This window comes from Lynx canadensis, chromosome E1, assembly GCF_007474595.2.
Source record: "Lynx canadensis isolate LIC74 chromosome E1, mLynCan4.pri.v2, whole genome shotgun sequence".
NCBI classification, from domain to species: domain Eukaryota; kingdom Metazoa; phylum Chordata; class Mammalia; order Carnivora; family Felidae; genus Lynx; species Lynx canadensis.
Genome location: NC_044316.2, coordinates 24942529 through 24955799, shown reverse-complemented (window position 1 = coordinate 24955799; position 13271 = coordinate 24942529). Strand labels below are relative to the sequence as shown.

Here is a 13271-nt window from a genome sequence, read left to right as displayed (position 1 = left end):
ATGACCTATGCCGACTCTTAGTTCCTGGACCGAAGGTTCGTAAGTTGGCTTAAGGACCCGAATCTAAAGAAGGGTGTTGAGACCCATATGAATTCCCTGAATGCCTAATTTTCAGTGTGCAGATACGGTGCACTTTTGTGAAGGATCCAAACTTTTACCTGAGCCGCGATACAGTCCATGCCTAGGAACTCCCGTGGCACGACTGACGCTCCCGTGTAATGGGGAACGCTAGAGCGTTACTCGTCTTAGTGTAAAAAGTCCACCCCCACCCACCCAATTGCGGCCCCTTCGGAAAGTGCGTTCTCTGCGAAAAGAACCACCACTCTTTTCTTCCCAAGTTTTCCGCCTGCCGCATTCCTTCCCTCCGGCGCGTCAGCGTGCGCTGACGTCATGACGCCGCACACGCAGCCCCGCCCCTGCAGAGCTCGGTGCTGGGACGGAACCCGGGTTTCTCTCAAACCCGGAATGTGAGGCCTGGGCTTGGCTCTCCCTCTACCCGTGCGCCGCTGTTTTCCCGGGCCTGGGTGCGCCGCTGCTGCCCTACAGCTCGCCCCGAAGGAGCCAGGGTGGCCGTGCGCTTCTGCCGTGTGCCCGCGTGGCTGCCGCCGCCCGTCCGAATCCTCCGGGGCCGCAGAGGAGTTCGCTACGGAGGGAGGCGGGGGCCTTCGGGAGGAGGAGGCGGAGGAGGCGGAGGAGGAGGGAAGGAAGATGGCGGCCGTGGAACTAGAGTGGATCCCAGAGACTGTATAACACCGCCATCTCCGCTGTCGTGGACAACTACATCCGTTCCCGCCGAGACATCCGCTCCTTGCCCGAGAACATCCAATTCGATGTTTACTACAAGGTACGCACCGTAGGCCTGCTCTCCGCTCCCCTGCTGCAACCCCTAGGGCCGCACCCCCTTCCACGTCTGCGAGCCCCCACAGTTAACCCCTCACCCCTCGTAGCAGGATCGCCTCCCCAGACATCTGGCGCGGTCTCGTGGTTGCCAGGATAGGAATACTCTGTCTCCATATCCTCTGTCTCTCAAGTTCTTGGGCCTCGATTGGTATCTCTTCCTAATGAATCTTTCCGCGTATTTTGGTGTTCCCTCCAACACTGTGCCCCCCACCCCCATAGGCCTTTTGCTTGGACTTCCTCTATTGCTCCCCTGTCCCACTCAGTTCTTTACTTCTCACCTGTGTCTTCAGAATATTTTCTCCCTTTTTACCCATATTAAGTGTCAGCATCAGCTGAACTTTTTGCTCTGCTCTTATCCCTCCTTCCTACTTACTTTCTCCTCTTGCCAAGCATTTTTTTTTCTGCTTCGTGTTCGTTTCGCCTTTCGTGTTCTTCGTTCCTAATTGAGAGGGAGATGAGGAATTAGTAGAAGTAGTTGTCTGCTTTATTGGCATTTTTTTTTAAACTTTGGTTTTTGTTTATACTTGGGGTTGAACTGGAGATTTTGTTAATATGTGAGTGGTGGTAAACTATTTGAAAGGAAAGGGGGGAAATCTTTCCTGAAAGAAAAAATACTTAAATTCTAAAGTTACGTTCATGTATTTGAAAGTTGCAATCTTGCCGCATTCCTAAATAGCTCCCCCTCAGAAATCTGAACAAAAAGTCTCCCAAGTCACTCTCCAAGGAGTTTCAGGGGTAAATGTCTTAGACTTGGACAGTTTTTGCAGTGTTTAGAGAGGGAGGAGATACTTTACGGACTCGGAGCCTCCCTTTTCCTCTCCCCCTACATTTGAAAGTGAACAGTGGATTTATTATTCAGTCCTCACTGCCTTGAATCTGCGTAGATAACCCCTACTTGCCAGTAGCCACCCGTGCAAAATGTGACCAGAAGTGGAATATGACTTATTTTTTAGATCTTAAATACTTCCTCTTGATTACTAAGTTGGCAGAACAGTGTAAATTGATATTTAACAGATGTGTATATTCTTATGTATGTATGGGGTTTTATGGCAGTTGTTTTATTGGGAAGATTGCCCACCTTCTCCACCCCACAATATTTTTTCAGAAAGCAACTGACTTGCTACATTCTACTCAAGCCAGCTGCTTTACACGAATTCTAATAATTAAAATGTTTTTTCCCCCCATAAATATTTGGAGAGGATTTGTTTTGGTTATTCATTTTATTATTTGGGCCCCTAAAGTAAAGAAAGCCTCCATTCATTCAAATCCCTTTGATACATTGATTTGCTTTTGTGTATATCTAAGGAAACGTTGTATATTTGAGATCCATTCCTCCCAAGGAAGGGTGAGTTTAGATTTGTCTTTCTCAACCTGGGAAACTACAGCTTTGTGTGTATGCTTACTCTGTCCGTTTTATTAAATTTTATGTAATCTTTTACACTCCGTAGAGGAGAACATTGGAAATTCAAGCTAAGTACGTTTAGTAGTTGAATTCCCTCAAAATACTTGAACATCTTTTAGTAACTTGTGCTTCTACTTGAAGCCTTTCATTTGAAGATTATTATTAGTATAATAATATACTAATGGTATACAGATGGTGCTTTCGCCACATTTTCTGTTTCAAATAGTTCACAAAGTTTTAATATTGTTTCTTTTTGGTACACTTTTACTTCTAAATAGTTGTATGTATCTTGGAGTATGGCATTGCGCTAAAGTGAAGGAAGGTATTTAATGTGTTCCTGGAACTGTGCTAAGTGCTTTTACACGTCTTGTTTAATCCTCACAGTTAAACTGTAGAGTAAGGTATAACCCTGTATTAAGGGTGAGAAAGTTAAGTAATTTAATCAAGGTCTAATATTTAGTATTTAGTTCCTACCTATCCTGCCTTCTTGCTCGAGAAGATTTTGCATTTTGAGGTAATCGATTATTTCATGAAAGACGTTTATAGAACTAATTCCCTGGACTTGAATCTTTGATAGAAATATAAGGAACTTTTCTTGCTTTAAAACACCGTTTGGTACATAAATATAAAATGCTTTTTAAGCATTTTAATGCATATAAATATAAGATACCCCTTGCCCAGTTTTTGAGCATTTTAAGAGATTGCTTATAGTTTCCAATTTTATCCAATTTAGAGCCAAGGAGAAATTCATAATCAGATTCCTTCAGCAGTCCCAACTTCCATCAATAGGCATAGTTATAGACAAAATCATAGTATTTGTGGAACCAAAAAAATACCCAGTTCCTCTTGATTGTTGTAGTCCAGTGTCACAGTTAATTTTTGTGAGTAGCTTCAGGCAAAGGCACAGTCATAAAGCTTTAGGAGATGGGGTAATGGAATGAATGGAAGGTGAAGTAGGCATGCTGACTTTTCCCTAAGGAAAGGAAGGGAGAAATATGTTGATATGTAGAAAGGGTAAAGTGTGAAGGGATTTTTTTTTTTTTTTAATGTTTACTTACTTTTGAGAGAGAGAGAGACATAGTATGAGCAGGGGAGGGGCAGAGAGAGAGGGAGACACAGACTCTGAAGCAGGCTCCAGGCTCTGGGCTCTCAGCACAGAGCCCGATGCAGGGCTCAAACTCATGGACCGCGAGATCATGACCTGAGCCAAAGTTGGAAGCCCAACCGACTGAGCCACCCAAGCACCCCAGGATTTTTTTTTAAAGCATGGACGACATTAGAATACATTGGCTGAATTTATTGGCTGAAAATGGAATGAGAGTTTAATTGTATAAGTTAGGTGGGAAATGAATTATGGAGTGGAGACCTGGAACAAGAGAATTAATTAATGAGTCTTGCCTCTTCCTTCACCATGTGTAAATTAAGGTATGGGTCTTAAATTGTAGTTGGAGAAAGAGTACTTTTTTCTCTAAGATCAAATGGAACAAGTTAGGGACTTCAGGTGTCAGCATAGCTAAGTTTGCAAAGAATGGTTATCCTGAATAAGGAGGTAAGATCATCTGCTGAGAGTAAGGGATAGGAGTGGTGTGGTTTCTATGTAGGGAAGCTAAACCGAAGTTGGAAGTGGCTGTTGATGTATATGGGAAGGGAAGTTTATTAACAATTTGTTTTAAAAAGTGACAGGTGGAGGAGCGCCTGGGTGGCTCAGTCGGTTAAGCTTCTGATTTCATCTCAGGTCATGACCTCGTAGTTGGTGAGTTTGAGCCCCACATCGGGCTCTGTGCTGACAGCTCTGAGCCTGAAGCCGCTTCAGATTCTGTATCTCCCTCTCTCTCTGCCCCTCCCCCTGCTCATGCCCTGTCTCCCTCTGTCTCAAAAATAAATAAACATTAGAAAATATATTTTTTTAAAGTGACAGGTGGAAAAAAATAAAAATTTTAAAAAGTCACAGGTGGTATAGATGGTTCAATAAAAATCCATATGTTGTAAAATAATGTCTTTGAATCTGTATAGCTTTTAACCAGGAGTGCTCAACCATTTAGGTATAGAAATGGAAAGATAAATAGAAGGAATTGTAAAGCTGTGTACCGAGTGAAAGCAAATATAGAGTGAAGGGCTGGGTTTTTAAAGAATGAAGTTTAGGATCTTTTTAACTGCTGACTGGTCTGTTTTGTGTCCTATTCCAATTACAAAATTGGCCATAGAGTTAAGTTTTGGCTAGGTGAGGTGTTTCAGTAATGTGTTCTGTTTATTTATTTTTAATTTTTTTTAATTTAAAAAAAGTTTTTTTTATTTTATTTTTGAGAGACAGAGAGAGACAGCATGAGTGGGGGAGGAGCAGAGAGAGAGGGAGACACAGAATCCGAAGCAGGCTCCAGGCTCCAAGCTGTCAGCACAGAGCCCAATGCGGGGGCTCGAACTCACAAACTGTGAGATCATGACCTGAGCCACAGTGAGACGCCTAACCAACTGAGTCACCCAGGTGCCCATAATTTTTTTTGTTGTTTTTTAATTTGAGAGAGAGCATGCTGAAGGGGGAGGGGGAGAGACAGAGAGACAGAGAATCTTAAGCAGACTCCACAGAGCATGAAGTCCTGACACAGGGTTCAATCCCATGACCCTGGGATCATGACCTGAGCTGAAATTAAGAGTCTGATGCTCAACTGGTTGAGACACCCAGACACCCCAGTGTGTTCTATTTATTATTTTTAGTTTTTTTTTAAGTTTGTTTATTTTTGAGAGAGAGAAAGAGAGCGTATAAGCAGGGGAGAGGCTGAGGAGGTGGGGACAGAGGATCCGAAGAAGGCTGGGCTGACAGCAGAGAGCCTGATGGAAGGCTTGAACTCACCAATGGCAAGATCACAACCTGAGCCAAAGTCAGATGCATAACTGAGCCACCCAGGTGGCCCAATTTATTATTTTTAGTCTTAACTTCAATGATTTTGGCTTTGTCTCATGCAGAAAACCATACAAATTAATGCCTTTACTTGGTATTAGAGTCAATTTTTTCTTTTTCTATGTATATTTCTGTTGTATAGCTATATAAAGCCTCAACTAATATCCTTGGTACTCTTTTAAAATTGGCTGGTAACAAATTGAAAAAAAAAATCTTGCAACATATTTGACAGCCAAAGAATTAATAATCTTTTCATATAATGAGCTCTTCAGATTAATAAATTGAGAGCTAAAAACTTTATGGGGGAAGGGCATAAAGAACATAAATAGCCCAACATACCATGTATCTCTGGATGGTAAGGTAATATGTTATAATGTCAGCTCATCTCAATTTAAGCTGTGAATTCATCTGATATATGAATCAGATGCTCAAAACTTTACCAGTGCAGGAAAGTGACTAAATATGAAGTTCATCTGGAGAAATTGCTTACATGAGAATAAAGGAGTCAAAGAAATTTCCAAGATGCACAATATTTAGGAGACATATGCATTATAATGTAGTCCAGTGCATTAGAAAGCTACATATTTTATTTATTTGAGAGAGAGTGTGTGTGTGCGCGCGCGCGTGTGCACACAAAAGCAGGGGAAGGGAGAGGAAGAGAATCTCAAGTAAGCTGCCATGCCTAGCACAGAGCCTGACGTGGGGCTCCATCCCTTGATCCTGAGATCATGACCTGAGCCGAAATCAAGAGTCAGATGCTTAACCAACTGAATCACTCAGGCGCCTTAGAAAGCTGCATATTTTAAAATTGTGTAGCATTGGCCCAAAAACAGCAGAGAGATAAATTGATTCATAGAACATAGTAGGCAGTCTAAATAGAAGTGAAAGCACATTTAAGAATTTGTTAAATGATACGGGGCGCCTGGGTGGCTCAGTTGGTTAAGTGGCTGACTTCAGCTCAGGTCATGATCTCATAGTTTGTGGGTTCAAGCCCTGCGTCGGGCTCTGTGCTGACAGCTCAGAGCCTGGAGCCTACTTCAGATGCTGTATGTCCCTCTCTCTCTGCCCCTTCCCACTTCCTGCTTACACGCGTGTGCACACACACACACTCTCTCAAAATTAAACATTAAAACAAAATTTTAAAAAGAATTTGTTAAATGATTAAGTAAAGAGACAATGCTATATTTTAATTTTTTAAAGTTTATTTTGGGAGAGAGAGAGCGAGCAGAGAGGGACAGAGAGAGAAGAAGAGAGAGAATCCCGAGCAGGCTACATACTGTCAAAACAGAACCTGACTCAGAGCTTGAACTCACAAACCATGAGATCATGACCTGAGCCGAAATCAAGAGTTGGACATTTAACTGATTGAACCACCCAGGCAGGCACCCCAGAGACAATGCTATATTTTAATACTTTATTTACTTTTGAGAGAGAGAGCATGCCTGCGAGCGAGCAAGGAAGGGGCAGAGAGAGAGGGAGACACAGAATCTGGAGCAGACTCCAGGCTCTGAGCTGCACTTAACTAACTGAAACACCCAGGTGCCCCAACAGTGCTGTATTTTAATTGGGGAAAATATTTTTGAGACAGAGCGAGACAGGGCGTGAACGGGGGAGGGTCAGAAAGAGAGGGAGACACAGAATCGGAAGCAGGCTCCAGGCTCTGAGCTGTCAGCACAGAGCCCAACGCGGGGCTCGAACTCACGGATCGTGAGATCATGACCTGAGCCGAAGTCGGACGCTCAACCAACTGAGCCACCCAGGTGCCTTAATTGGGGAAAATAAAATACCTTGGGCAGCTGGCTGTTTGGGGGAATATATTCGCACTATATATTAAAATGACTTCCAGGTGTATTAAAGATTTAAGTATGGCAAATGAAATCATATAAGTATCAGAATAAATTATTGGGCCATTATTCTGTTGTGGGAAATGACTGAAATTTCTTCTTTGAAGAAATTATTAAGGTGCTTTACAAATGTAAAGAATGTCAAACATTATAGGGGCACCGGCTGGCTCAGTCAGTTAAACATTCGATTCTTGATTTCAGCTCAGGTCATGATCTCAAGGTTTGTGGGATTGAGCCCCAAGTGATTCTCTCCCTCTCTTTCTGCCCCTCATCTCACTCGCATGTGCGCTCTCTCTCTCTCTGAAAATAAACATAAAAAAAATAAAAATAAATTTAAAAAGTCAAACATTATAAAAATACGTAACGTAAAAGACGAAGTCCTACGTTACTCATTTTGCCAACACTGTGATGCCATCTTGGCGTGAAGAAGGCTTTTCTAAGTGTGAAACCAGAACCTAGAAGGAAAAAAATCAGTACTTCTAAGTACATTAAAAAAGTAGGGGAAAAAATGTAAGCATTTTTTTTAAAGACTATGGAAATGACAGCATTTGACTGGGTTGTATATAACCATGGGTTATATTTTTTCTTCTTTTTTTTTTTAATGTTTATTTATTTTTGAGAGAGCAAGAGATAGCTTAAGCAGTATGGTAGGGGCAGAGAGAGAGAGGGAGACAGGGAATCCCAAGCACTGTCATAACAGAGCCTGATGCAGGGCTCAAACCCACAAACTGTGAGATCATGACCTGAACCGAAATCAAGAGTTTGGGTGCTTAACTGACTGAGCCACGTAGGTGCCGTGCCCCCTCCTGTTTTTTTCTTTTTAATGTTTATAAGGGGTGTATTTTCTAATTGAGAAAGATGTAATACTAATCAGTATGTGAAGAATAACCAACTCATTTCCAGAACACCTGAACAGCCAGCTCATAAAAGAGGAAGATATGAATGGCCAGTAGACATCAAAAGATGCTCAACTGAAATGCAGAATCAAGCCAAAGCAATCACGAGGAACAAGAAAAAAAATCTGGAGGACTTACACTACCAAGTATCAAGCTGTAGCAATTAAGATTAATGTGGCATTGGCACATGGATAGACAAATAGATTGATGGAATAAAACAGTCCAGAAACAGACTGATATGTATACTGTCACATGATTTATGATAAAAGTAACACGGTGGTACAGTGGGGAAAGGAAAGTCAAATAAATGGTGCTGGTCAATTAGATATCCATATAGGAGGAAAAGTATCATGATTTTACCTTACCACCATATGCAGTGATCATTTTTGGATGGTTTGCTGACCTAAATTTGGAAAACAATTCTCACTATGTCAACAAAGATATATTTACAAAATGGCCCAAACATCAGGATAATTTCATAAATTGGATTATGTTAAGATTAAGACCATGCATTCATTAAAAGATACCACTAAGATCATGAAGAACCAAGCACAGAGTGGGAGAAGTGGGAGAAGATGCTTGAAGGACATATGCCTGATCAAAGACTCATCCTGCATCTAATATTAATACACCCCCTTTTTTTTAATGGGAAAAGAACTTGAATAGGCACCTAAAAAGACCAATATTCAAAGGACCAAGCAAGTGTTTGGAAAGCAATCATGATTGCATGAAAGGGGCTCAGCCTCATTTTGGGAAATTGCTGTGGTAGTGTACATTCTTCAGAATGACTAAATGAAGCAAAACAAAACAATGTTAGGACATGGAGCAATCAGAACTCTCAAACATTGTTACTGGGAGTGTAAATTGATGAACTATCTTGGAAAACTAGCCTGTCTGCTAAAACTGAGCATATACATACTCTGGAACACAGCAATTCCACTTCAAGAAATGTACACTTAAGAACATTCACAGTGAACAAAGAAAAAAGAGAGTCTTAAATATAGAAAACAAACTGATGGTTACCAGAGGGGAGATGGGTGTGTGGGGGGGTAGTTAAAATAGGTGAAGGGAATCGAGTACACTCATTGTGATGAGCACTACATAACATATAGAGTTGTTGAATCACCATATTGTACATTGAAACTAATATAACACTGTATGTTAACTGGAATTTAAATTTTTAAAATTCACACACACCATCAGTAGAATTAGTAAGTAGTGGAATAGTCATGTAGTGGAATATTATGCTATGAAAATGAACGAATTGCAGCTGTTTGACACAATATGAATGAATCTTACAAGTGATACTGTAAGAAACCAGTGACAGGAATATACACCAGAGGCTCCCAGACTTTCTCCCTTCATGGTACTTGGTTCCTGGCACTTGTGGGCCAAAAGAAATACCTAAACTGTTCTGTTTATTAAGTAGTAGATATGAACAACTTAGTAATACTTACGTCCCAACAAGTTAAGAGCCATTAAAATAATGCACAAAAATTGAAAAAAAATTAGTACTTTTACTTCATTTTTAAATAACCACAATTAGTAATGGGATGTATACTTTCAGCACTGTACAACTTCTCAAATCTTGGAATCAGATTGGACACCCACCACCCTCATTTTCTGTTCCATGTTGATTTTTACACATTACTTATTATTATAGCAACCACTGAAAATGGCAACTTATTAACAAAGATTAGACATCACTGAAAAGAATATAGCAATCTAGTAGTTGGCATGGTGTAATACAGATGTTGAATATCGTTTCTCTCAAATTTAAAATAACTTGCAGTCCCCAGGCACCCTTGGTGCAGTTTGGAAACTGTGGGTATATTGTGTATTTTTCCATTTATTTAATGTTCAAAAACGATCAAAATTAATCAAAAGTGTTGGAAGTCAGGAGAGGATCTTTTTTTTTTTTTTTTTTCTTTTTTAGTCTTTGGAGGGTATTGATTACACAGGGTCACAAAGGGAGGTGCCTGGAATTCTGATAATACTCTGTGATGTAGATGTTGGTTTACATGTGTGTTCACTTTGTGAAAATTTATTGTTACATTTAAATATGAGTTGTACACTCTGTTATGCTTCAGTAAAAAGGTTTTTAAAAAATAACATCCGTCTTTATCAGATTGTCAAACTTAAAGATTGAAATCATTCATACCCTTTAACCACAATACCATTTACAGATTTTAATCCTACAGGATTGCTTGTGAATGTGGGAAAGTTCCATTTAGGGATGTTCAGTACAATGTTGTTTATGATGGCAAAAATTGGAAACAAACTAAATGCTAATCAAACAGGAACAGAATATAATACTGCAGTTATAAAGCATGAGGAGGCTGTATATACTGAGGTAGAGATGCCAGAGCACATCAAGTGGGGAGAATAAGAAGCTATTTATAAAGTAGTATGAATAACATAATCCTGTTTGTGTGTTTTTTTTATTTTTTTTATTTTTTTTTTTAATTTTTTTTTCAACGTTTATTTATTTTTGGGACAGAGAGAGACAGAGCATGAACGGGGGAGGGGCAGAGAGAGAGGGAGACACAGAATCGGAAACAGGCTCCAGGCTCTGAGCCATCAGCCCAGAGCCTGACGCGGGGCTTGAACTCACGGACCGCAAGATCGTGACCTGGCTGAAGTCGGACGCTTAACCGACTGCGCCACCCAGGCGCCCCTGTGTGTTTTTTTTTAAAAATGCTTATTTATTTATTTTGAGAGAGCGAGCAAGTGTGGGGGAGGGGCAGAGAGAGAGGGAGAGAGAATCCCAAGCAGATTGTGCACTGTCAACGAAGAACCTGACATGGGACTCGATCCCACCAACCATGAGCTCGTGACCTGAGCTGAAACCAAGAGTCAAGACACTTAACTAACTGAGCCACCCAGGGGTGTGTGCGTGCACACGTGCGTGTGTTTTAAAGTAGAAGAATATATGTGTATGTTTCTATGTGCGTTGAAATAGAGAATCTAGAGAAACACAAAGTTTTAATTGTATTTATTCAAGGGATAGGATTGCAGTTGCTTTTTACTTTGCACATCCTTTCTGTTTTATTTTAATACTTGGATTTTTATGACCATGTATTATTTTGATACATAAAATAAGTAAAATTGAATTTTTTTAAGTTTTATTTATTTTGAGAGGGAGAGAGTGTGTGTATGTGCACGAGCAGGAGAGGGGCAGAGAGAGAAGGAGAAACAGAGAATCCCAAGCAGCCTTCACACTGGCATTGTGGAGGCTGACATGAGGCTCGAACTCACAAACTGTGAGGTCATGACCTGAGCCTAAATGAAGAGTTGGATGCTTAACCAGCTGAGCCACCCAGTCTCAGTTGAGTTAAAAATTGAATTTTTAAGATAGGATATCTGAATGTGAAATCGTCCTAAGAGGAAAATAGCCTAAAAACTCAAATATTTGTCAGTGTGAATGAGAACTAAGTCCATGTAGTTTAATACAAAAAAATAATTCAACTAATTAATTACATAGTTGATTCAGTAGCTAGCCAAATCAAGAAATATGAGTGAAAGCTCTCATTTTCAAAATTAAGAATAAGAAAGAAAATAATAAAACCACACAGATACACTGGAAAGAGGAAAGTAGCTTTTTAAATTGTAGAATGGCTTCTTTAGTTGTAGGAGAGTGTGTACAATTCTATGCTAATCTGCCTGAAAACCTTACTGAAATTATGTTTCTAGGAAAATATAAATGACCAAAGAAGTTAATAGACTAAAAACCATTTTAAAAAGTTGAACAATTAAAAAAAAAAAGTTGAACAATTATATTTCTCCCTTTGTACATCTGCCTTCTCCCTCAGCAAGCAAACAACTACCACTGACTTCAGGAACTTTCTTGAGTGTATTCAGAGAAGAATTGATGCTACTGGAACTTAACCTGTTTCAGACCAACCTAATTCTTTCCAATTAAAAAAAAAGGAAAAGAGGTCAACGTAGGGTGCCTGGGTGGCTGAGTCAGTGAGCGTCCAAGTCTTGATTTCAGCTCAGGTCATGATCTCACAATCATGGGATCCAGCCCGAGTTGGGCCCTGTGCTGGACCTGGAGCCTGCTTGAGATTCTCTCTCTTCCTCTGCCTCTTCCCCTCCCTCAAAAACAAAACAAAACAGGTCAACGTAACACTGATACCTAAACCTAAAGTAGCAACAAAAAGAAGATCTCTTGAGAACCTCACTTGTGATTCATGAGGCAGAATTTCTAAATAATAACAAATACAAATCAGTGTGTCTATTAATATAATTCAGCATATTAATAAGACAGGGAACTATCATCATAATATAAAAACCTAAACGTCTCTCCCTTTAAACTTTTAATAGGAAATACAGATTGACATTATAAACATACTTAAAAGATAATATATATATATATAAACAGGAATACTTAGTGGTGAAACACTTAAAGCATTCCGATTAAAATCAGGACTATAATATACCTTCTATTATCCGTATCGTTGCCATTATTGTTTCTTTTGGCCACTGAAGCCAGACTGATTTTTTCTTTTTCTTCTTCTTCTTCCTTTTTTTTTTTCTTTTTTTTAAGATTTTAAGTAATCTCTATACCCAATATGGGGCTCAAATTTACAACCCCAAGATCAAGAGTTGCATGCTCTACCAACTGAGCCATCCAGGCACTCCAGACTGATTTTTTTCTTTTTTCTTTCTTTCTTTCTTTCTTTTTTTTTTTTTAATGTTTGTTTATTTTTGAGAGAGAGAGACAGAGGGTGACCAGGGGAGGGGCAGAGAGAGAGGGAGACACAGAATCAAAAGCAGGCTCCAGGCTCCAGGCTCCAGGCTCTAGGCTCTGAGCTGTCAGTACAGAGCCCAACACGGGGCTCAAACAGCCTTTGAACTATGAGATCATGGCCTGAGCCGAAGTTGGCCACTTTACCAACTGAGCCACCCAAGTGCCCTGGACTGATTTTTTTCTTAAGTGAAATATAGTTGAGTATCATTCAGTTTTTTTGTTTTTATTTTTTTAAGTTTATTTTTGTTTATTTTGAGAGAGTGTGCACTCGAACAGGAGAGGGACAGGATGGAGGGAGAGAGAGAGAATCCCAGGCAGGCTCCACACTGTCAGTACAGAGCTTGATGTGGGGCTTGGACCCACTGACTGTGAGATCATGACCTGAGCCAAAAGCAAGAGTTGGATGCTTAACCAACTGAGACACCCAGGGACCCCTAGATTTTTTTATTTTTATTTTTATTTTTTTAAGTGTTTAGACTTTTCATAACTTCTTTCTGGAACTGTATACTGCATATTCAGGATTTCTGAGGTGCTGATTAGTGCAATTAGAATAAAGAAATTTAAGGGGTGCCTAGTAGCT

The 13271-nt window shown here is 40.2% G+C and overlaps 1 protein-coding gene across 1 annotated transcript in view; it reads left to right on the top strand.

Moving 5' to 3' along the window:
• Positions 1–422: 422 nt before the first annotated feature.
• Positions 423–13271, top strand: part of APPBP2 (amyloid beta precursor protein binding protein 2) — a 52723-nt gene continuing 39874 nt past the window's right edge. The window contains 2 exon segments of the mRNA XM_030295457.1: positions 423–743; positions 745–844. Of these exon segments, the coding sequence (XP_030151317.1) occupies positions 709–743; positions 745–844 (135 nt within the window). The 5' untranslated portion in view covers positions 423–708.